At 52.6% G+C, this 22,191-nt stretch overlaps 2 protein-coding genes across 3 annotated transcripts; one reads left to right on the top strand and one right to left on the bottom strand.

Annotated features, from left to right (window-relative positions):
• Window positions 1-7,819: 7,819 nt before the first annotated feature.
• On the top strand, window positions 7,820-12,542 carry ACP4 (acid phosphatase 4; the record flags this gene model as incomplete). 2 transcript variants are annotated; one of them, XM_080702545.1, is made up of 11 exons in its annotated part: window positions 7,820-7,930; window positions 8,005-8,106; window positions 8,178-8,264; window positions 9,195-9,341; window positions 9,624-9,722; window positions 9,794-9,889; window positions 11,202-11,334; window positions 11,411-11,493; window positions 11,886-12,013; window positions 12,173-12,348; window positions 12,427-12,542. In XM_080702545.1, 11 exons carry the CDS (start codon window positions 7,820-7,822, stop codon window positions 12,540-12,542), a joined length of 1,278 nt encoding a protein of 425 aa, XP_080558671.1. The 2 variants fall into 2 exon arrangements, with proteins under 2 accessions (XP_080558671.1, XP_080558670.1); XM_080702544.1 differs by having other exon boundaries at window positions 12,173-12,542.
• A 1,707-nt stretch (window positions 12,543-14,249) lies between these two features.
• Window positions 14,250-15,110, bottom strand: LOC308267677 (Friend virus susceptibility protein 1-like; the record flags this gene model as incomplete). Its single annotated transcript, XM_080702547.1, has 1 exon — window positions 14,250-15,110. The coding sequence occupies one exon, from the start codon at window positions 15,108-15,110 to the stop codon at window positions 14,250-14,252; it is 861 nt and encodes a 286-aa protein (XP_080558673.1).
• Between the last annotated feature and the right edge of the window lie 7,081 nt (window positions 15,111-22,191).

Genomic DNA, 22,191 nt, shown 5'->3' on the forward strand with positions numbered 1-22,191 from the left:
AAAATAATAGCCTCCACCTCTGCCACCGGTACCAGCGCCGCCGCACTGCGGGTACTGCCGCCGCCTTCCTCCTGGTTCTCTGCTGAGCTCCTTCCTTACATGATATGATGTCCAGAATTCTTAAGCATGTGCGGCAGGGGCAGTCCCCCTTCGCGGGGATTTTTTTCCCAAAAGTTCCAGGTGAATTGCATCTCCTGAGTCCTGGCTGCCACTGCCGCCATCTTGGCCCCTCTCCAATATATATATATATTTTAATAATAGAAGACAGTATGTGTATTTTGAAGAGGTTGTGAGATCAAGCACTCAGCAGCAATGAATTTTATCTCCCTTCCAAGAGCGGAGGCCCACAGCCTCACTGCGTAGAGCAGGATCTGCTGTTCCGAGCACACCACGGCCCCTGGCTAGCACAAAGGAGCGTGGTGGCCTGGCACGCTGAGTTTCCGGGACGCACAGCTCAGCTCCCTGCCCGGCACTGCTCGGCTCCCTCCACCCGCCCGGGTCATTTTTCTTACAAGGTATGTTGTTAAGAGTCCCCAACATGCGTGGCTGAAGTGGTCTTTTCTCTAATCCCTTCTGGGAAGTTCTTCCAAAAATAATTTTTCTTGCATGGTGGGTGCCTCCTTGTCATCTTGCTTCTAATTCCGCCGTTATCCTCTCTTTCTCTCCTGTATTCTAGATAGGCGGTCGCGGCTGGAAGTGTCTCCTTAAGTTGTTCCGATCTGATACTAAACCAAAATCTGGTGTCCAAGGCTTCCCGGAAGAATGTTTGTCCTTTTTGGCGGCCACGGTTACAGTGGTGACCGTGACCACCACCATCTTCTTTCAAAGTCTTATTTTTAATTTTGAAACAGGGTCCCCCTAAACTGCAGAGCCTGGCCGTGAACCTGTGATTCTCCCGTCTCAGCATCCCAAATACTAGAATTACGGATTCTAGGGCGTCACTACTCTTGGTTTTATCTTTTCTTTTGTCTTCTGAGAATGCATCACAGGCCGCTTCTTGACCCCCAGTGTACGTTAGCATTTCCAGGGGGAGTTTTAAAAATAAAATCGATGCCCAGGCCCCATCCCATTCATGTGGTTTAAGTGATCCATGGTAGAGTTGGGCTCTGGGACTTTCAAAAGCCCTCCAGGGATCTCTAGGCCTCTGGCCCAAGAGTCATCGATTTCCACATGTCTGCAGTTGTGAAAATACATCTTTTACAGCCCCTAGAACACTGAGAAATCCTGAGTGATCGAACCCTGGGGTGGGGCAGGCGGTGGTGGGGACAATACAGAGAGAAGCTCTGCTGCCCTTACTTGTTTAAAAGAAGCTGACAGTAGCCAGGTGTGGTGGCACATGCCTGTAATCCCTCTACTTGGGAGGCTAAGACAGGAGGATGGCAGCTTCACTGAGCCAGTCTCAGTGACTCAGTGAGGCTCTCAACAATTTAGCAAAATCCTGTCTCCAAACAAAAAAGTAAAATAGGCTTGGGGGTGTAACCTGAAGGTAGAATAACCCTGGGCTCCATCCCTAGTAACACACACACACACACACACACACACACACGACTGGGGGTGTAGCTCAGAGAAATAATACCCCTGGGCTTAACCCCTAGTATAGAAGAAGATAGAAGAAGAAGAAGAAGAAGAAGAAGAAGAAGAAGAAGAAGAAGAAGGAGGAGGAGGAGGAGGAGGAGGAGGAGGAGGAGGAGGAGGAGGAGGAGGGCCAAACCCATGCTGGGGGAAGGGGGCAGACAGAAGATACTTTGTTTGACAGAGATAGGTGGGGAGGGTTCCAGGAACTTTTTGGGGAGGTGACACACGATAGAAGCCAGCACTGCAGGCAGGGGTACAGCCATTGTAAGGGCATAGAGGTGTGGCTTTTTATGTTATGTTGTTAAGGATATAGCAGAGGGATCCTGGGGCCCTGGGGATATTTAAAAAAAAAAAAAAAAACAATAACAGTGCCGGGCGTGGTGGTGCACACTTTTAATCCTAGCATTCATTCGGGAGGCTGAGACCGGAGGATCCCGGTTCGCGGACAGCCTCAGCTACTTAGTGAGGCCCTCTGCAACTTAGTGAGACCCTGTTTCAAAATAAAGAATAAAAAATTGGGCAGAGGGTGTAGCTTGGAGCTCAAATGCCTCTGGGTTCCATCACCAAACCCGCAAAAAGCAAACAAACAACAGCAGAACAACAACTGCCCAGACCTGGTAGCACAAGCCTGAAATCCCAGTACTTGGGAGGCTGAGACAGAAGGATCACAGGATCAAGGCCAGTGTGGTTGCTTAAGGAGTCTCTCATCAATTTAGTGAGATCATGTTTCAAAATAAAAAAATAAAATAGGGCTGGTGGTGTACCTCTGAGATAGAAACTCAAGTCCCCCGTGTCCAAGTCCCCCTCCCCCCCAAAAAAAAAAGAAAAAGGAAAAGGCAAACCTGGAGGAGGCATCAAGCTGCCTGCGGAGGCTGGGATTCTTTTCTTGGGGGATGGAGGAACATGGGGCTGGGGCAGGGGGCTATGAGCAGGTCAGGCAGGGTCAGGTCCCAGTGGAGAAAGGACCCTCTGAGGACTGGGGAGATGAGAGGTTGCAGGAGGATCCTGGGGGATAAAGCCCAGGCAGGGAGGACGAAGGACTAGTAGAGTCCCTGGGTCTTAGAATTGTGGTTTTGCAGAAAATCAAGGTTCCTTTCCCCTGCTCAACCCGTGAACCAGCCAGTTTTGCTCTGAGAAAAGAGTCCAACACTTCCACCTTGCGGCTGTTTGTAGTTTTGCAAAAAAAAAGGACCCATCCAATCAGGATGGTTTTGCCCAGGTGCCTATAATCCCAGTACTTGGAAGGCTGAGAAAAGAAGATCACAGGTTAGCAATTTAGCGAGATCTTCAGCAATTTAGCGACACCCTGTTTCAAAATTAAAAGAAAAAAAAAGGGATGGGATTTAGCTTGTCGGTAGAATACCCCTGGATTCAATTCCCACCCCCATCAGATGCTTCTAAGAATCACAAAGGGTGCTATTAGCAATACACGGAAACAGCCTAAAATGTTTGTAATCCCATAAAATTACATTAATCTGAGCTGAATTAATTTAACCTGAGCTAAAATTCTACTAGGACTCTGAATCTGTCCACAATTGGAATTTTCTAGGTCTTTCCCTGGAAACCAATGTGCACTCTATTCAGGACCCACCTCAGCAGATAGTGAGTTGAAATGAAATTGCTTCTAACCAGATGAGAAGGTCGATGAACTCGAAGCAAAGGCTGGGGCGCTCGCCCGGGGCTGCCGGGGATGGAGGCAGGGATGGGGGGAGGCTGCTGACTGTCTGCCTAGTTGGGGTTCTGGACACTTGGATACGAAGGGACATTGACACTCGCAGACACAGGTCGAATAGGGGTTTGCTAAGAAAAGAGGGGGGGTGTTGGTACAAAAAGATGAAGATGATGGAAACTACAGACCCTTTGCAGCTCACAAATCCACCCACCACGCTGATGTCAGACCATCCCTGCTGTGTCCTTCTGGGGCCCAGCAGACAAGCATTTCCACCTTTGCCGGAAAAAGAAAAAAACAAGCCTGGAGAGAAGCAAGGAGCCTGAAGTACAAAGCAGGCTGTGTGGGTACCAGGTGGTGAGTTTGCGCTGCTCTCTCTCCTCTCTGTGCTTCTGCACCCAAAGTTAAAGGCCTTCTCCCTCTCTGAATGCTCCGGAGACTCCTACTCGTCCTTCAAAATCCAACGCAGATTGTGGGACCCTAGGCTCAAACCTGAGAGTCTGATATTTAATCACCCTCTTTCCCCATGCAAGGAGTTCAGCGCCTCAACCCTCCTCCCCAAAACCCAGAATCCAGGGCGCCAGCCCTCCTCCCCTAGACTCAGGGGTCCAGGCTCAGTCTCCTCCCTCAGACCCAGGGGTCCAGGCCCAGCCTCCTCCCTCAGACCCAGGGGTCCAGGCCCAGCCTCCTCCCTCAGACCCAGGGGTCCAGGCCCAGCCCTCCTCCCTCAGACCCAGACCAACCCCTTCTCCCTCAGACACAGGGTCCAGGCCCAGCCCTTCTCCCTCAGACCTAGGGGTCCAGGCCCAGCCTCCTCCCCTAGACTCAGGGTTTAGGCCTAGCCCTCCTCCCTCAAATCTGAGGGTCCAGGCCCAGCCCTCCTCCCTCAGACCCAGGGGTCCAGGCCCAGCCCTCCTCCCTCAGACCCAAGGGCCAGGCCCAGCCCACCTTCCTCAGACCCAGGAATCCAGACCCAGCCCTCCTCCCTCAGACCCAGAGATCCAGGTCCAGCCTTCTCCCTCAGACTCAGGGTTTAGGCCCAGCCTTCCTCCCTCAAACCTGAGGGTCCAGGCCCAGTCCTCCTCCCTCAGACCCAGGAATCCAGACCCAGCCCTCCTCCCTCAGACCCAGAGATTCAGGTCCAGCCTTCTCCCTCAGACTCAGGGTCCAGGACCAGCCCTCCTCCCTCAAACCTGAGGGTCCAGGCCCAGTTCTCCTCCCTCAGACTCAGGGTCCAGGCCCAGCCCTCCTCCCTCAGACTCAGGGTCCAGGCCCAGCCCTCCTCCCTCAAACCTGAGGGTCCAGGCCCAGTTCTCCTCCCTCAGACTCAGGGTCCAGGCCCAGCCCTCCTCCCTCAAACCTGAGGGTCCAGGCCCAGCCCTCCTCCCTCAGACTCAGAGTCCAGGCCCAGCTCTCCTCCCTCACACCCAGGGGTCCAGACCCAGCCCTCCTCCCTCAGACCCAGAGATCTAGGCCCAGCCTTCTCCCTCAGATTCAGGGTTTAGACCCAGCCCTCCTCCCTCAAACCTGAGAGTCCAGGCCCATCCCTCCTCCCTCAGGCTCAGGGTCCAGGCCCAGCCAGCCTCCATCCTCAGACCTGAAGGTCCAGGCCCAGCCTCCTCCCTCAGACTCAGGGTCCAGGCCTAGCCCTCCCCCCTCAGACCTGGAGGTCTGGCCCTCAACAGGCAGCAGCTGGACTCTGCCTGCTGGGTTTGGGGAGCAGAGCATCAGTGGTGTAGTTGCGTTTATTTGGTCTCAGAGGCCAGAGGCATGGTGCAGGAGGGCGCAGGCCAGGCTCCGGGCCTGGGGGAGCCTGTGTCTGCTCACTGCTGAGCCTGAGGAGGCAACGACAGAGACAGAGATGGTAAAACAGAGACTAGAGAATCCCCACCCCCAACACGCACACACCGTCTAGGCCCTCTTCCCCTCACCTTGTTGAAGAAGTAGATGGAGGCGAGGATGGTAAAAACGGCCATAGCCAGGGTCACATTCTGGGGGAAGAGGTCAGAGGTCAGCACCCTCCCCCTCATTGTCCCAGCCCTGACCCCCCCACCCCCGCCTTCAGCCTCCTGCTCACTTCCTGAAAGTTCATAGCCATTGGTCCTCTCTTGATCTTTCTCTCTCTCCCTTTCTCTGGCCTCTGAGCCAGAGAGGGGAGAAGCCACCAGAATATAGAGGGGGTTGTCAGGGAGACCAGAATGGCGGCCATGGTGACCAGAGAGGTGCATTCTGGGTAGAAGGGACATTCCTGCTGGGTGATTGGGGGGAGCCAGGGATGTAGGTGCAGGATGTCACACAGGGTGTCGGAATTCAGTTTTGAGAGCCAGGCAGAATAGCACAGGCCTGTAATCCTAGCACTTGAGAGGCTGTGATAGGAGGATCAATCAATTTAGCAAGACCGTGTTTCAAAATTAAAAAAAAAAAAAAAGGCTAGGGGTTTAGCTCAGAGGTAGAATGCCCTTGGGTTCAATCCCCAGTACTACTACTACTATTATTTTTATTTTATTCTTCTGCGGTACTGAGAATGGGCATTCTACCTCCGAGCTATACCCTCAGTCCTATTTTTTTATTCTTTATTTTGAAATAGGGCTTCACTAGCTGAGGCTGTCTGTCAACTGCGATCCTCCTGCCTAAACCTCCCAAATGCTGGGATTACAAGCATGTACCATCACACCCGGCTCTACTACTACTATTTCTACTAATAATAATGATAGTGGTAATTTGATATTGACACTTATGAGATTGGAAGTTGAGAACTCAAATGCCAGGCTGAGCTGGGATTTTTTTCCCCTGGAGGTTGGAGGCAACCCTCAGAGATGCATCTACCAGCCCAGGGTTGTTGGCAACAGCACTAGACAGGAGAAAGCCGTGGAACAGACTCTCCCAGATCTTCAGAAGGAACTGGCAACTGTCTGACACCCTGAACTTGGACTCACAGGCCTCAGAACCGTGAGAAGATACATTTCCCTGGTTTGAAGCCTCTCAGTTCATGGTCACTTGTTATAGCAGCCAGGGATACTCATACACACCCCTGGCCCTCAAGGGTCAGAGAAAGAAGAGATGCCATCTGACCCCAATAGAGAGGGTATCCGAGGGGCCATGCACCCCACGCTCTGAGCCCCCACTCTTCTCTCTGGCTGACCCCAAGCAGATCAAAGAGCAGAGGGCTGGGGGCTGGTACCAAAGGCAGAGGCTGTTCTGTAGGACAGAGAAGAGCGTGGAGAAGAGCCAGGCATGTATGTGTATGGGGACAGCAGGCGGGCCCATGAGGAAAGAACCAGAACATTTCTCCATGTTTACTTATGGCCCTTAAAATGTCCATGTCCTAATCCCAGGAACCAGGAAGATGTGACATTAAATGGTGAGAGAGACATTGCAGATGCAAATAGTTAATGACTTAGAGGTGGGCAGGTGGTCCTAGACTGTCCAAGTGGGGCCTGAAATGTTACTACCAGGGTCCTTATAAGAAGGAGACCATTGAGCACAGTGGTGTACGACTGTAATCCCCATACTCAGGAGGCTGAGACAAGAGAATCATGGCCTCAGCAGTTTAGAGAGACCCTGTTTCAAAATTTAAAAAATAAGCCAGGTGTGGTGGCTCACACCTGTAATCCCAGTACTTGGAAGGGCTGAGACAGGAGAACTACAGGTTCAAAGCCAGTCTTAGCAATTTAGCAAGATCTTGTCCCTAAATAAGAAATAAAAAGTGCTGGGGGTGTAGTTTGGAGGTAGGATGCTCCTGTGTTCAATCCCTAGCACCACAAAAATGAATGAGTAAATAAATAAATTAATTAAACAAAGGGCTGGGGGTAGCTCAGAGGTAGAATGTCCTTGGGTTCGATCCCTACCACCACAAAAACAAACAAATAAGCAAAGAAATAAAGAAATGAAAGAAGGAAAGAAAGGGCTAAGGTGTTGCTCAGTGGTAGAATGCCTCTGGGTTTAAACCCCAGGACTAAGAACACAAAAGAGGGAGAGTGATTCAGATCAGGGGAGGAGAGAGCTGAGAGGGCTGGTGGCAGGTTGGGGGCCTCTCTGCCTGTGTCTGCATCCAGGTTAAAGGCACCTGGGTTCAAACCCCATCCTTGATGGGCATGGTGGCGCACGTCTGTAATCCCCGCGCTTGGGAAGCTGAGCCAGGAGGATCGCACAGGTTCGAAGCCAGCCTCAGCTACTTAGTGAGGCTCCCAGCAACTTAGTGAGACCCTGTTTCCAAATAAAATACAAAAACAGGTCTGGGAGTATAGCCCCGAGGTAGAAAAGCCTCTGGGTTCCACCCCCAGTACTCCTCCCCCAAACCCAACCTTGCCATTCGCTAGGTGCTACCTCAAGTGAGTTATGTGCCCCCGTGCCTCAGTTTCCCCACTTGTAGGATGGGGATGGTGGCAAGTGTATCAACACTGCCGGAGGCTACAGTGTGGATGAGGCTGGTTAATCCAGCCTGGCTCAGGTACCTGGGGAGCTGCTGCGGGGCGTGCTGGGGCCTGCACGCTCATGGGGGGCTGAGGCAGAAGCTAATGAGCAGGCAGGCCTGGCACAGACTGCGGCTGAGCTCAGCGTCTGGGCTGGGTGGAAATGGCCGAGCTGGGGTTTCGGGGCCACACCGCTGGACCGCTCCTCCTGCTGCTACTGCTGCTGCTGCTGCACCAGACCCTGCAGGAAGAACCCCTGGTGTTTGTGGCTCTGGTGAGCTGCCCCCTCAAGTCCCCTGCCTGGCCCGTGACCTGCCTGGGACCAGCCCTGACCCCATCTGTCCCCAGGTGTTCCGCCATGGCGACAGGGCCCCGCTGGCCTCATACCCCACAGACCCACACAAGGAAGTCTCCACGCTGTGGCCCCGTGGCCTGGGCCAGCTGACCAGGGTGAGAAGCGGGGATGGGGCGTGGTGGGCGATAGCATGAGGAGGGTGTGCTGAGACCGGCTCTGTTCCCAGGAGGGCATTCGCCAGCAGCTGGAGCTAGGACACTTCCTGAGGAGGCGATATAAGACCTTTCTGAGTCCCGAGTACCGGCGAGAGGAGGTACTGATCTGCTGACCTCTACCTCTCACCTTTGACTCTAGTGCTGCCTTTGGGGTTTAACTTCTGGCCTCTGACCTCCATCAACAATAATGCCCTTTTTTTTGTTCTGGAGGTTGAACCCAGAGGCATTCTATCTCCGAGCTACATCCCCAGCCCTATTTTATTTATTTATTTATTTATTTATTTATTTATTTATTTATTGTGGTACTGGGGGTGGAACCCAGGGTCTTTTCTACCTCCGGGCTATACTCCCAGACCTATTTGATATTTTATTTGAAAACAGTGTCTCACTAAGTTGCTGAGAGCCTCGCTAAGTAGCTGAGCCTGGCATTGAACCTGTGCGATCCTCCTGTCTCAGCCTCCCAAGTGCTGGGATTACAAGTGTGTGCCACCACGCCTGGCTCTTATTTTTATATTTATTTATTTATTTATTTATTTTGGTGGTAATGGGGGTGGAATACAGACAGAGGCTTTCTACCTCCGGGCTATACTCCCAGACGTATTTTCTATTTTATTTGGAAGCAGGGTCTCACTAAGTAGCTGAGGCTGGCTTCGAACCTGCGCGATCCTCCTGTCTCAGCCTCCCAAGTGCGGGGATTACAAGCGTGCGCCACTACGCCTGGCTTTTATTTTTAATTTTGAAATAGGGTCTTGCTAAGTTGCCGAGACTGGCCTCAAACCTGTGATCCTCCTGTCTCAGTCTCCTAAGTATTGAGAAGACAGGCAGGTGTCGCCATGCCTGGCCAATTTTCCTATATATATATTAACCTCTAACCTCATCTCCACTGGAGACATACCCTAACCTCTGACCTCCATCAACTCGAACTTCATTTTTTGACCTCCACCTTTGTCTTGAGTCCTCTGGACTTCAACAAAGGCTTTCTGACCCCTGCTCATTGACCCTGAAACTTGATCGATTCTTTGCCCCAGGTGTATATCCGCAGCACAGACTTTGACAGGACGCTGGAGAGTGCTCAGGCCAACCTGGCCGGGCTGTTTCCCGAGGCAGCCCCGGGGAGCTCAGAGACGGCCTGGAGGCCCATCCCAGTACACACTGTGCCTGTGTCTGAGGACAAGGTTAGAGGTCTGGGCTGGAGCGAGAGAGGGCTGGAGAGAGACAGAGTCAGGGGGACACTGGGGGCGTGACAGCACTTGGCTTCCGGGAGCCCATAGTGGCTCAGAGCTGTGAGCCTGTCCCTGGGCTGAGCTGTCCAGAGAAGGAGGGGGCAGCCTCACCCCCACACCGCTGGGCTGGACCCAGGAGAGACTGTGAGAGAGACAAGGCCCCAGGCCCCTGACTGCTGGCCCACTCATGACCTTGGGCACGTGCTGTCCTCACTGAGCCTCGGTTTCCTGCAGCTGCTGCGGTTCCCCATGCGCAGCTGTCCCCGGTACCGTGAGCTGCTGCGGGAGTCCACCGAGGCAGCGGAGTACCAGGAGGCCCTGGAGGGCTGGACGGTGAGCAGGGGGACAGGCTGGGGGGCAGGGTGCTGAGCCGGGGCTGCCGCTCACCCAGCCTGTGCGCCCAGGACTTCCTGGCTCGCCTGAGTAACTTCACCGGGCTGACGCTGGTTGGGGAGCCGCTGCACAGGGCGTGGAAAGTTCTGGATACACTGATCTGTCAGGTAAGCCTATTCTGCCCCCTCCCAGCCAAGAGTTAAATTTTTTTTCTTTTTTTTTTTTTTGCAGTATTAGGGATGAATGGAACTCGGAGGCATTCTACCTCCGAGCTGCACCCCCAGCCCTAGTTTTCATTCTTTGTTTTGAAACAGGGTCTCACTGAGTTGCAAAGGGCCTAAATAGCTGAGGCTGGTCACGATCCCGGATCCTCCTGTCTTAGCCTCCCAAATGCTGGATTACGAGCGTGAGCCACCATGCCCAGCGAGAGGTTCAAATCTTAACTTGGACACTTGTTTTCTCAGGCCTCGGTTTTCCCATCTGCAACTACATCCGTGTGGTTGCTGCAAAGATTAAAATGAGCTCATCTGTGTAATGGGCTCACAATAGCACCTGGCACACTGTGCGGGCTGCCCCAGGGTTAGAGCCTACGCGTTGGCAATTCATTCTGTTATCCTCTATTGGAAAAGCTCCAAAAAGCCAAAACTTGGGCAGCAGGAACGAAAGCAAAATGATGTGATCCTCCCAACAGTCTCTGTTTACTCTGCTTCACCGGCCAGTTCCTAGTTGCGTGGAGGGAATAGTGATATATGTTATTAAAGGGGCCGCCCTGGCTGGGCGCAGGGGCACATGATGTAATTCAAGTCCTTGGGAGGCCAAGACAGGAAGATTGCTGGTATGAAGCCAGCCTCGGCAGCTTAGCAAGACTGCTTCAAAATAAAAAATAAAAGCCGGGTGTGGTGGCACATGCTTGTAATCCCAGTACTTGGGAGGCTGAGACAGGAGGATCGCACAGGTTCGAAGCCAGCCTCAGCTACTTAGGCTCTCAGCAACTTAATGAGATCCTGTTTCCAAATAAAATATCAAATAGGTCTGGGAGTATAGCCTGGAGGTAGAAAAGCCCCTGGGTTCCACCCCTAGTACCACAAAAATAAGAATTAAAAAAAATTTTAAAAGGGGCTGTAATAATAAAAAAATAAAATGGGTGTAGCCGGGAGGTAGAACGCCCCTGGGTTCGATCCATAGCACCCAAAGTGTGTGTGTGTGTGTGTGTGTGTGTGTGTGTGTGTGTGTGCACTGCCCAGGCTGATACAGATGCCATCAGACCTTTCTCAAATCTAAAAGGAAAGGAAGGTGTTATAACCTCTGTCTCCAGAGGTTTTAGCTGAGGGCTTCTGGACTGGGTAGCAATATCTCTATTGCTAACTGCTATTGCCCACGCCATGACTTCCCAGCCCAGCACACAGTGGGCAGGAGGGGGGCGCTCAAGGGGTGGCTGGGGATGCCCCATCTCTTTGTCCTCTCTCCTTGTCTTCCCAGCGAGCCCATGGGCTTCCCCTCCCATCCTGGGCCTCCCCAGATGTCCTGAGGACCCTCGCCCAGATGTCGGCTTTGGATGTCAGGGCCCATGTGGGCCCACCCAGGGCGGCAGAGAAGGCCCAGCTGACAGGGGGTGAGGTGGGGGGCTGGGAGGCGGGAGGCAAGGCTCCTCCCTTTGGGGTTCTCAGCGCCTGCTCCCACCCTCTCAGGGATTCTATTGGATGCCATTCTCGCCAACTTCTCCCGGGTACAGCGCCTGGGGCTGCCCCTCAAGATGATCATATACTCAGCTGTGAGTCCCTGGGAAGGGGGCGGTGCCACATGGTCATGGGGCTGAAGGTTGTGGCACTTTGGGTGAGGAAGAACTGGTGGTCCCACGTCCTTGGGTAACCCCTATTTCCAAATCTCTCAGACCCTATCACAAAAGGAGAAAGTGATGGTTAGAGGAGGAATTTTGCTCCTTTGGAAGGATGGGCTATTTAATGGAGTTGTTCAACCATATTTACCCTGACTTCCTATCTTTGCTGCGGGGCTGCCTGTAACTGGTGAGACAGGCTCCAGGGTGAGAGAGGAAGGGGGTCTGGAGTGGTCTAGAGACGTCTGGGAAGCAGCTAAACGTGCTTATGTGGAATCTGGGAGAGGAGACATCTGGAGGGGCCGTCTCAGCTTTTGCTCTGCTTGCAGCACGACAGCACCCTGCTGGCCCTCCAGGGTGCCCTGGGCCTCTATGATGGTCACACCCCGCCCTATGCTGCCTGCCTTGGATTTGAGTTCCGGAGGCGCCTCGGGGACCTGGACGAGGAGGATGGAGGGTGAGGATGGAGTGGTGGCCAGGGGAGGGCCTGCCTCCTGCAAGGGACTTGTACAAGAATGCTGGGCAGGGGGTGGGGCTTCTCCATTCTGCTGCTCTCTGGGGATCTTTTGCCAGCTGAGTGGCAGGGGAGGTGTCACCAACTCCTCTCTCCCTCCAGAAACGTCACCGTCTCCCTCTTCTACCGCAATGACACGGCCCGCCTGCCCTTGTCCCTCAGCCTCCCAGGGTGCTCGGCCCCCTGCCCTCTGGAGCGTTTCCACCAGCTGACAGCATCCGCCCGGCCTCCCATTCATGGGGCATCCTGCCACGACCCCGAGCCGGTCGTCACCCCAGGTGACGGCCCTCTGCGCTGGGGTGGGAGCTGGGGACCACTCCGGGCTGGGATTCACAACCCCCGTGTTCTTCCCGCAGCCACCACGGTACCCCTGCTGGCCGGAGCTGTGGCTGTGCTGGCAGTGCTCAGCTTGGGGCTCGGCCTGGTGGCCTGGAGACCCAGCTGTCTGCGGGCCTTAGGGGGGCCTGTGTGAGCCGGGAAGCCAGCAGCGCCACCCCTCGGCTGGCACTGTACCTCAACACGTGTGCTCACCTGCTGCTCTGGCCTGCCATTTATTGTGTTTGTGCGCGAGGGGAGAAAGGGCTGGGCGGGCTCCCCAGCATGGAAACAAATCTAGCTCACACATCGTATGCATGAGGTAGTGTTATATGGCTGTGCCTATGCGGCGACACATATGTAGGTACCAGCATAGGACCCTGCACACCCAGTACAAGTCCTGCAACCAGGACTCAGGGGTGGGTGGAAAAGACACCCGTCTGGGTGCTGGACAGCAGGGCAGGATGGTACACACCTGCAACCCCAATACCTGGGAGAATGACATAGGAAGAGCATAGGTTTGAGGTCAGCCCCAGCAAGTGTTGAGACCCTGTTAAAAAATAAAAAGGGAAGGGTCCCAGCCCCACTGTCTGCTTAACAAGGTGGGCGACCTCCACCTTGTTAAGAGTTGACCTCAGCCAACTGTACCTATGCTGCTGCCAGGTACCAGGAGGGAGGCCCCGCCTTACTAGCAGAGAACCAGAGGCTTAAACACCAGATCAGGTTACCCCCGGGGGCTAGGGGGGGCCATCACCCTCCACAGGTGCCAGGTGGCCAAAGGGCCTCCACAGTAGTCAACAGCCATGACCCAGGGAAATCTCTTATATTTCCAATCTATAATATAAATATATCTTTTTTGTCGATTACATTTTTCTGGCCCTGGGATGAGGCTGAGCTTCATGCTTGTGGTAGGGTGACTGGCTCTCGTGGGCCAGGGACAGGCGTAAAGGTGCAAACCTCCCACTTTGGACCCAGTCAAACACCAAAGATCACAAAGGGCAATGGACCTGTCATTTAATGGGTGCCCCAGAAAGCAGAGCTTCCAGGTCTGGGTCCCTAAAGTTGACTCTGGTCCCAGGCCACAAGTGCAGACACAAGCCAGACCCACACTGAAGAGGGACTGGTGGCCCCTCTGGGGAGAGCACGCAGCAGAACTCACCTCAAAAGGGAAGAGCATTGCAAGGAAGGAAAAAGAACTCAAGACAACCGCTAAAAAAGGGCAAGCGCCTCCACTAAAGCCAGTGTTGCATATGCTTAACATGAAAAATTAAATGCAAATGTTGCATAAAAAAACCCTAGTTAAGTGTGGTGGTGTACACCTGTAATCCCAGTACTTGGGAGGCTGAAACAGGAGGATCACAGGCTTGAGGCCAGCCCCAGCAACTTAGCAAGACCCTGTTTCAAAATAAAAAATAAGAGTTGGGGGTATAGCTCAGAGGTTGAACACTCTTGGGCTCAATCTCCAAAACCAACAATAAATAAATAATTAAAAAAAAATTCAAGATGGATTTGCATGATGGGCTATAGGGTTTCCCACTTGGCCTGTAGTACCTTGGGACCCAAGCAGCAGAAGGCAGGTTCACGGCTGTGCCCCACCCACCCACCTTGCTGCTAGGGTGAAATGTGACAGGACCCTCATCTGTGGGTATACACAGTGTTATCCACAGGGCTGGCTGAAGAGGACACTCCTCTCTTCTGGGGTCCCTGAACAAACATGTGGGTAGGAGGACAAGGAAGCAGCCAATGCCCCCTGCTCCCCGCTCCCCTGCCTTGAACGCAGGACTCAAAGCAGCCCTTTTGGAACCTAGCCTCCCACCCCACCCCCTTGGCAGCTCCAGGGGGGCCTCTCCTAGACAGAGCTAACCTAGTCGTGGTGCACAGACGGCTCCTCACCACAGGCCTGGTCAGAGTAGGGGGGCGGTGGGGGCTGCTCTTCCCCCAGCCCATAGCCTGGGTGGCTGCGGCTGCGCTTGGCTTCTTTGACGTACAGCTCCAGGAGGACCTTGGTGGGCTGCTTATCCACCCTCTCCCTGGGCACCCCATGGCTGAGCAGCCAGCCTGCAAGGTCCTTCCGGGTGGGGTTGGGCCCCAGCATGAGCTTGGCACGGCCAGGCTGGCTCTGTCGCCAGAGCAAGCCCACGTCCGCGATGGTCTGGATCTCCATCACAGCCTCCAGCACTGTCATGCCCTTGAGCAGCAGGCTGACCAGTGAGAACCGCAGCTCTGCAGGCGCTGCTGTGAGCAGGCGCCGCTGCAGGCCCTGGCTGAAGGGCATGTCCTCGGGCGCCACGTCCTCGGGCTCGGGAGGTGAGGACGGCTCGCGGTAGATCCAGTCCAGCATGCCGAGCTCCCGCACCAGCTGGATGCCCTCCTCCATGGTGGTCCAGGGGCGGAAGGGCAGTTCAGTGGCCTCAAAGTGCAGGAAGGATTCCCAGCGCCGACGCCAGGCCTCCAGCAGCCAGTTGAGCAGTGTCTTGCAGCCACCTCGCAGTGACTTGCAGAGGTAATTGAAGACGGCATCGTGGGTCAGGTCACCCAGCAGTGCCAGTTCCCCTGAATTCAGGGACAGAGCTGGGCCCCCCTGGTCATACACCCGCAGGATCCACGTAATCATGAGCTCATTGGGGTTCTGCTTGAAGCGCCGTGAGATGGCCAGGAGCTCCGTGTATGTATAATAGCGGTCCCCCCGGCCTGCCTGGGTGGACGCCAGCACTCTCTCAGCCATGTCCCCGGCAGTGGATCAGAAGGGGCGCCGCCACAGGAGCTGCGGGAAGGACAGAGGGGAAACTGGGAGGGGGAAAGGGCAACACAGCACCAGTACTTCCCCAGAATGGGACCCCTCAGACCCCTGGGTGTCAAAGGTCCCAGGGGGGCACCGTGTCCTCAGGGGTGGTCAGAGCCCAGTGCTGGACATCATGGGGGTCCCCAAACACAATCCTGACAGGATAGCAACACAGCCCCAGCCCACCACACAGGGCTGCCTGGAAGAGAACTGAGCCAGGCCCTGACAGCACATGTGCGGCGCTGCACATCCACAGGACTACTAAGAGCCCACCCCAACAGGCAGCTGCTTCTGTTCTTACCAGAAGATGAAGCGGCGGGGCCGCCTGAAGAATCACCTGTGGGCAGGAAGAGGGGAGGGGGTTAGCAGGGTGCAGAGAAACCACGGCACCCAACCCACCCTTCTCCACGGAGCCAGGACCCCTCAGACCCCCGGGTGTCAAAGGTCCCAGGGGGCACCACGTCCTCAGGGGGGGTCAGAGCCCAGTGCTATACATCACCGGGGCCCTGGCACCCTTGCCGCTCTCCTTATGCAGGTCCCAGAGCCACTAACAAGTGCTCAGAGACCAGGCAAGAAAATGACCAACACCTTGTTGGCCCCCAGGGCTCGTTTCCTACTGCCCTACACTCAGCGCCTCGATCACGCCTCGCTGTCCAGCCCAACCCTGGCTGTCTATTGTTGGCTTGTAGCCAACTGACCTAAGAAATTCAGATGGCTACTCCTGGATTGTGAAACTGGGCATGCCAGGCAGACAGGCCACAGGCAGTTTTGTGGCAGGAAGGGGCAGATACAGTGAAGGTGGAGTCTGGCCTCCCTTCTTGCTGCTCAGACCCACATCTGTTTGGATCTCTGGGGCTCAAATAAAATTGCCCCTCAATTGCTTCTGCTCACACCCCAGATCTGCTTTCACCACTCAACTGTTCCAAGCTGTCTGGGCTGGAGCCTGGCACCACTATTTCACTCTACAGCCCGGGAAGTGGCCTCACCAGGCCCTTCTCAGAAATGGGAAAAGGGCACTTGCTTTTTGGCTGGGACCATGGTAGGACTTTGTTTTCCTCAAGTGCTTGCAAAGTGCGCATGACCACTTAGCACCTAGATTTAAACCTATATTAAGCTGATCATGGAAACCTAAAATTAGAATTACACTGTCCAAGCTGGGCGTGGTGGCCTGTAACCCCAGTACATGGGAGGCTGAGACAGGAGGATCACCAGTTTGCGACCAGCCTCAGCAACTTAGAGATCCTGTTTCAAAATAAAACATAACATAGGGCTGGGGGCATAGCTCAGAGGCACAACATTCCTAATTCAATCCCTGGCCCAACACACACACCTGAAATACACTGTTTAGAGAAGTAGCCACAATGTAAATGCAAGTAAAATGAAAACAATTCAGTCCCCATGCACACCTGTGACATTTTTGTTGCTCAAGAGATTTAACAACCAGCAGCTGTCAGGGTGGACATATGCTATAGGTCCTTTAAGTCTCCCTACTCTGCTGTCAAGTTTTCTCATACATCTCTCTGCCCAACCAGCACTTGTGTGCCTGCTTCCATCTTTCTCCAGGAATTCCCTCTGCTCATATCTGCTCAGTGCTCCAAAGAGGATGCTTTGAGCAGGGTGTGGTGGTGCTCACCTGTAATCTCACACTTGGGAAATGGAGACAGTAGAATCAGAGGTTCAAGGACAGCCTTGCAAGCAATAAGACTAATCTACCTAGTAGACCCTGTTTCCAAATAAGAAATCAAATTGGGCTGAGGGGTACAAGCTGTACCCCTCAGTTAGACCCAAGTTAGAGTACCTCTGGGTTCAAGCCCCAGTACCACACACACACACAAAAACTAAAGAGGACTCATTGGATTGCCAGCAGATATTCAGAGATCTGAAGCTTCTAAGAGTCCAGAGAAAATCCTTTCAGGTCTACTTTGCTGCAGCCATTATCCTCCCTGTTGCTGATATCTGAAGAATGGAAAATTATTTTTGAGAATACTTTGTTCTTCCCCAATAACAAATACATGTCAGTCTTGTGATTTAGCTCTTTGCAACACTTATGAAACATTCTCCAGGAGAATCTTGTTACTTTAACAATAGCTACTGTGTAAACTCAGGGTTATTTTAATTAAGTACCAATTTACTGCACAAATAACTCACTGGAGGTTACTAAGCTTTGCTTAAAGGCACATTGTATCCTTTAAGCCAAATCCCACAACGCAACAGAGATGCTGAGCCACCATGACTGGGTTTCCACAGATATAAGAGCTTTTCTGAAACTCTTGTTTTGTGGTATTGAGGACTGAACCCAGGGGCACTCTACTCTGAGCTATACCCCAGCTCTATTTTTTTTTTCTTAAAGTTTCGGAGGACCTCACTAAGTTGCTCAAGTTGGTCTGCCTCCCAAGTACTGGGATTACAAGCATGCACTACCACGCCCGGCTTATTAAACAATTTTTACATGCAAATCCTAAAATTGCGGACCCATAAATAGGCATCAGGGACCAGAGATACTAAGTCATCTGAGATGAGGGCAAGATTATTTTAGGCCTGGGTGGATAGTAGTAGCAGAGTTCTTACCTCGCGGTGATGGGGGTGGCCCCGGGATTGAAGATATACCTGTAACGTAAAAAAAATTCGATGAGGGTGTGTGGGTGGCAGAGGAACAGTCCATGGGTACAAAACATCAACACTGGGGCCCCTCAGATCCCCAGCTGTCAAAGGTACTGGGGGGCACTGTGTCCTCAGGGATGATCAGAGCCCAGTGCTGGACATCATGGGAGCCCCAGCCATGCTAAAATCAGGTCACAAGGCTATTTACCTTCAGGGAAAAGAGAGAGAGCAAACCCCAACATCCCCTTCTCTTCTATCACTCAGTCCTTTTTCTAACGTGCACAAAAAAGCCTCCCGGGACCGGATAAAACAAAAGTGAGGTTCTAATGAGAACCGGTGGCTAACACAGGGGTGGAAATACCCAGAAAGAGTTCATTATCACGCCCCTTCCTTCCTCCACCCCTAAAAAGGACAAGATGGCGGAAACCAGCGACGTGGGTAGTAGAAATGGCGCAGCCCCGCTGTGTTGCAGACAAAGGAAGGCCTGCCCCAGCACGCCGAAGCAGATCCACCCGGCGGGAAGAACTGCACCCTCGCCGAAGAACATCCACCATTCACCCAGGGGATCCCCAGGCTCAACTCCGAGAGCCTGAGAAAAGACCCGGACTCAGCCCACGCGACAAGGCCGCACTAGTCCCTGATCCCAGAGGCCCGCCGCGGGCTGCAAGGGTTAGAACGGAGCGCTCACCAGGGCTTCCACTCCTCAAGGCACGCGTGGATGCCTGCGAGTCCTCCTTTATAGTGCGCGCCTCAGGCACGGCTCGGCCCCCGCACCAGCCTGTCTCCGCCCCGAGGTATCTCACGCATGCGCCTGCGTCAGGAACACTACGACGGTGTTGAAAAAAGGAATAATGTCCGCTGCTACTAAAATATTCATGAAAGAACGAGAAGCAGTTGTCTCTGAAGGCGGCAAAATAAGATCACGGACCTATCTGGGACAGTTATCTTGTCACGTTAATCAGGCAACTCCGAGGACAGCACCAATTGAGGACCGCCAGAAGAAAGGCCCCCCATATAGGCGGGGCCAGAGGGGGAAGGGCCTGGAATCGCCCGCGATTCAGGGAGGGGCGGAGCTAGCGCCGGAGGGCGTGACCCAAACTAAGTCGCCGCCGCAGAGCGGGAGGCGGGGCCGGAGCGGAGATTGACAGGGGACTGTTCTGCGGAAGGCTCTCGCGTGGCGCAGAGTTAGAGGCGGAACCTGCATGATGAGAGGCGGGAGTAGAGCAGTGACGTCAGGGACGGAAGGTGGGACTACGGGTCAGAGGGAGGAGCGAGGATTGCGGACTAATAATGTAGGGTCTAAGAGAGGAAACTGGACCCTGGATCGCCGGTTCTGGTAAAAGTTTGAATTTGGGGCTTACCCCCCAGTGTAGGAGGTCTAAGGCCTGAGGTAATTCGTGGTTGGGTTGGAGGACTGAGCAGTGTCTTTTTTGTGTGTGCGGTACTGGGGATGGAACCCAGGGGCATTCTACCCCAGAGAGCCACCCGCAGCTCAGTTTTTTCTTTATTTTGAAATAGGGTCGCACTGAGTTAAAGGACCTCACTAAATAGCTCAGGCTGGCAGAGAACTATGGTCCTCCCGTCTCACCCTCCCAAATGCTGGGATTACAAGCGTGCACCACCACTCCCGGCTCTAAGCAGTGTCTTTCAATGGATATGATTTAATTTTTTTTTGGGGGGGTGGTTCTGGGGTGGAACCCAGGGGCCTTCTACCTCTAGGCAACACTCTCAGATCTATTTTATATTTAGAAACAGGGTCTCACTAAGTTTCCGAGAGCCTAAGTAGCGGAGGCTGGCTTCAACCTGCATAATCCTCCAGTCTCAGCCTCCCAAGTACTGGGATTACAAGCAAGCACCATCACGCCAGGCTAAAAAAAAAATTTTTTTTTTTTAATTAAAAAGTAGCCGGGCGTGGTGGCGCACGCTTGTAATTCCTGCGTTTAGGAGGCTGAGACAGGAGGATTGCACAGGTTGGAAGCCAGCCTCCGCTACTTAGTGAGGCTCTCAGCAACTTAGTGAGACCCTGTTTCCAAATAAAATATAAAATAGGTCTGGGAGTATAGCCTGAAGGTAGAAAGCCTCTGGGTTCCACTCCTAGTACCACCAAAAAAAAAAAAAAAAAAAAAAAAAAAATATTGAAAAGTGGCACTTTCTCATTCCAAGCCCAATCTCCTGAGGTGGCCACACTTGTAATCCCAGCACTTGGGAGGCTGAGATAGGAGGATTGCGGTTCACAGACAGCCTCAGCTAATAGGCCCTTTGCAACTCAGTGAGATCCGTTTTCAAAATAAAGAATAAAAAATAGGCCTGGAGTTGTATCTCTGAGATAGAATGCCCCTGGGTTCCATCCCCAGTACCGAAAAAAAAAAAAAAACCAAATTGATACTTGATGTAAACACACACACACTAGGGTAAAGATGCTTTTTTTTGTCCTCCAGTTTGAACCACAAATAGTCTTCCTGCCTAAGCCTGGGATGGACGGGGTGTTGATGGGGTCTGAAGGCTGCACCTGGGGTGCCTGACGTTTGGGGTGGATGCAGTGCTGACAGCAGTGACAGTCATTGAGATATTACTGAATCAACATCCCCTATGAACTGGGAGAATTGGTTTGGTCCTTCCCAAGAAGCCTGTCCTTAGTCTTAAGATTGGCAGCTACGTTAATCAAATGTAACTGACCAACAAACAGGGTCTCAATGTTTTGAACAAGAAAGCTTTTCGACATTAGAAACATAAACCAAGAGCCAGGCAAAGTGGCACACACTTGTAATCCCAGTACTTGGAGGCTGAGACAGGAGGATTGGAAGTTTGCGGCCAGCCTTAGCTACTTAGTGAGGCTATTATTATACCATGAGCGCAGAAGAAAGGAATCGAGACAACCAAATAGTTAAGGTGAGAAGCTCTATCTCTATAGCTGTGCAGTGGCTGCTGTCCTCCAGGAAAAGCAGGAAAGATAGCAGCTGTGTCAGCTCAGTCTCCCTTTTATAGTGTAAGCTGGTATGGAAGCAAGAATTTGCGGGTTAATTTGGGACTAACCAATTACAGAAATGTTTAAGCAGGGGGAACTGGCTTCAAAGGCCTTTTGGTTTTGTGGACTTTCATTAACAGGGATGACTCAGCAGTTACAGTTGTGTGTGTGTGTGTGTGTGTGTGTGTGTGTGTGTGTGTGTGTGTGTGTGTGTCTGGGGATGGAACCCAGGGGCATTCGACCTACAAACTATATACCCCCCTATTTTATTTTTTATTTTGAAGCAGGGTCTAAGTTACAGAGGGCCTCATTATGGCGGACTTATTGGCAAAGAAACAGCACTCTTCATTTAAAAATAAATAGAATCCTTCTTTTTCATCTCTAAGAAAATTGAGGCCTCTCCTGTTTTGTAGCACTGAAATATCGCGACCCCACCAAAGACCACCAGGAGCCAATTCCGATGCAAATCACACGAGGGTCTTTATTCAAGTTCGAGCTTGGGCTCCTGACGTGCACCAACACAGTGGTCACAGAGAGAAGCCCTGTGCTTTCCAAGAACAAAGCTTTTTATCTTTTAGAGAGGCAGCCCAATCCATCTTTACACTGATTGGTTAATTTGAAACAAAAGGCTGTTGTTGCCCCCCCCCACCACCAATTGGTTTAGCTTTTGTGCTTCTGGTATCTGCAAATTCCAGACCCAGATGTACTCAACACCGATTGGCTGTTGCTAGGGGAAAAACAGTTTAGCACAGTTAATGGTTTTTCCAGGAAATGGGGCAATGGATTACGGGGGAACAGAAACTTAACTGTTAAGGAAACAGAAACTTAGGCCTATTCTACTTAAAGCTTTAACTGGAGCCTGTCATGGTGTCTCTTTGGTCCTTCAGCACAACCTCTGCAAGGGAATCTAATTGAGCTTGCAGATCTAGTATGATTCCAGATATGTGTTTAAGATACTGATGCAATGAGGTCCCTAGGCTGGCTACCCCCGTTTCTACTCCAGAAGCAACTCCCAATCCTATTACGAGGGGGACCATCTGAGTGACTATTTTAGTTCTAGGGTTCATGTGTTTGAACACTGGTACAACTTTAAGGTCTAGAAGTAATAGAGCAAGGGCACATTTTCCAAACCAATTAGGTGGCAGGGTGCTATAGATTGTTTCTCCACAGAGAAATATAGTTCCATTAATAGGAGGACATAGAAATTTGCCTGTGGAGTTTATTAGGACAGTGGAAGCACAAAGATCTGAGTTAAGCCCGGCATGGTGGTGCACACTTGTAATCCCCGCGCTTGGGAGGTGGAGACAGGAGGATAGCACAGGTTAGAAGCCAGCCTCTCTGGCTTAAGAGACCCTGTTTCCAAATTTAAAAAAAATAATAAAATAGGTGTCTGGGAGTGTAGCCCGGAGGTAGAAAGGTTTCTAGGAACCCCAGTACCACCACCAAAAAAAAAGATCT

Source organism: Muscardinus avellanarius (genome assembly GCF_963383645.1).
Source record: "Muscardinus avellanarius genome assembly, chromosome: 10".
NCBI lineage: Eukaryota > Metazoa > Chordata > Mammalia > Rodentia > Gliridae > Muscardinus > Muscardinus avellanarius.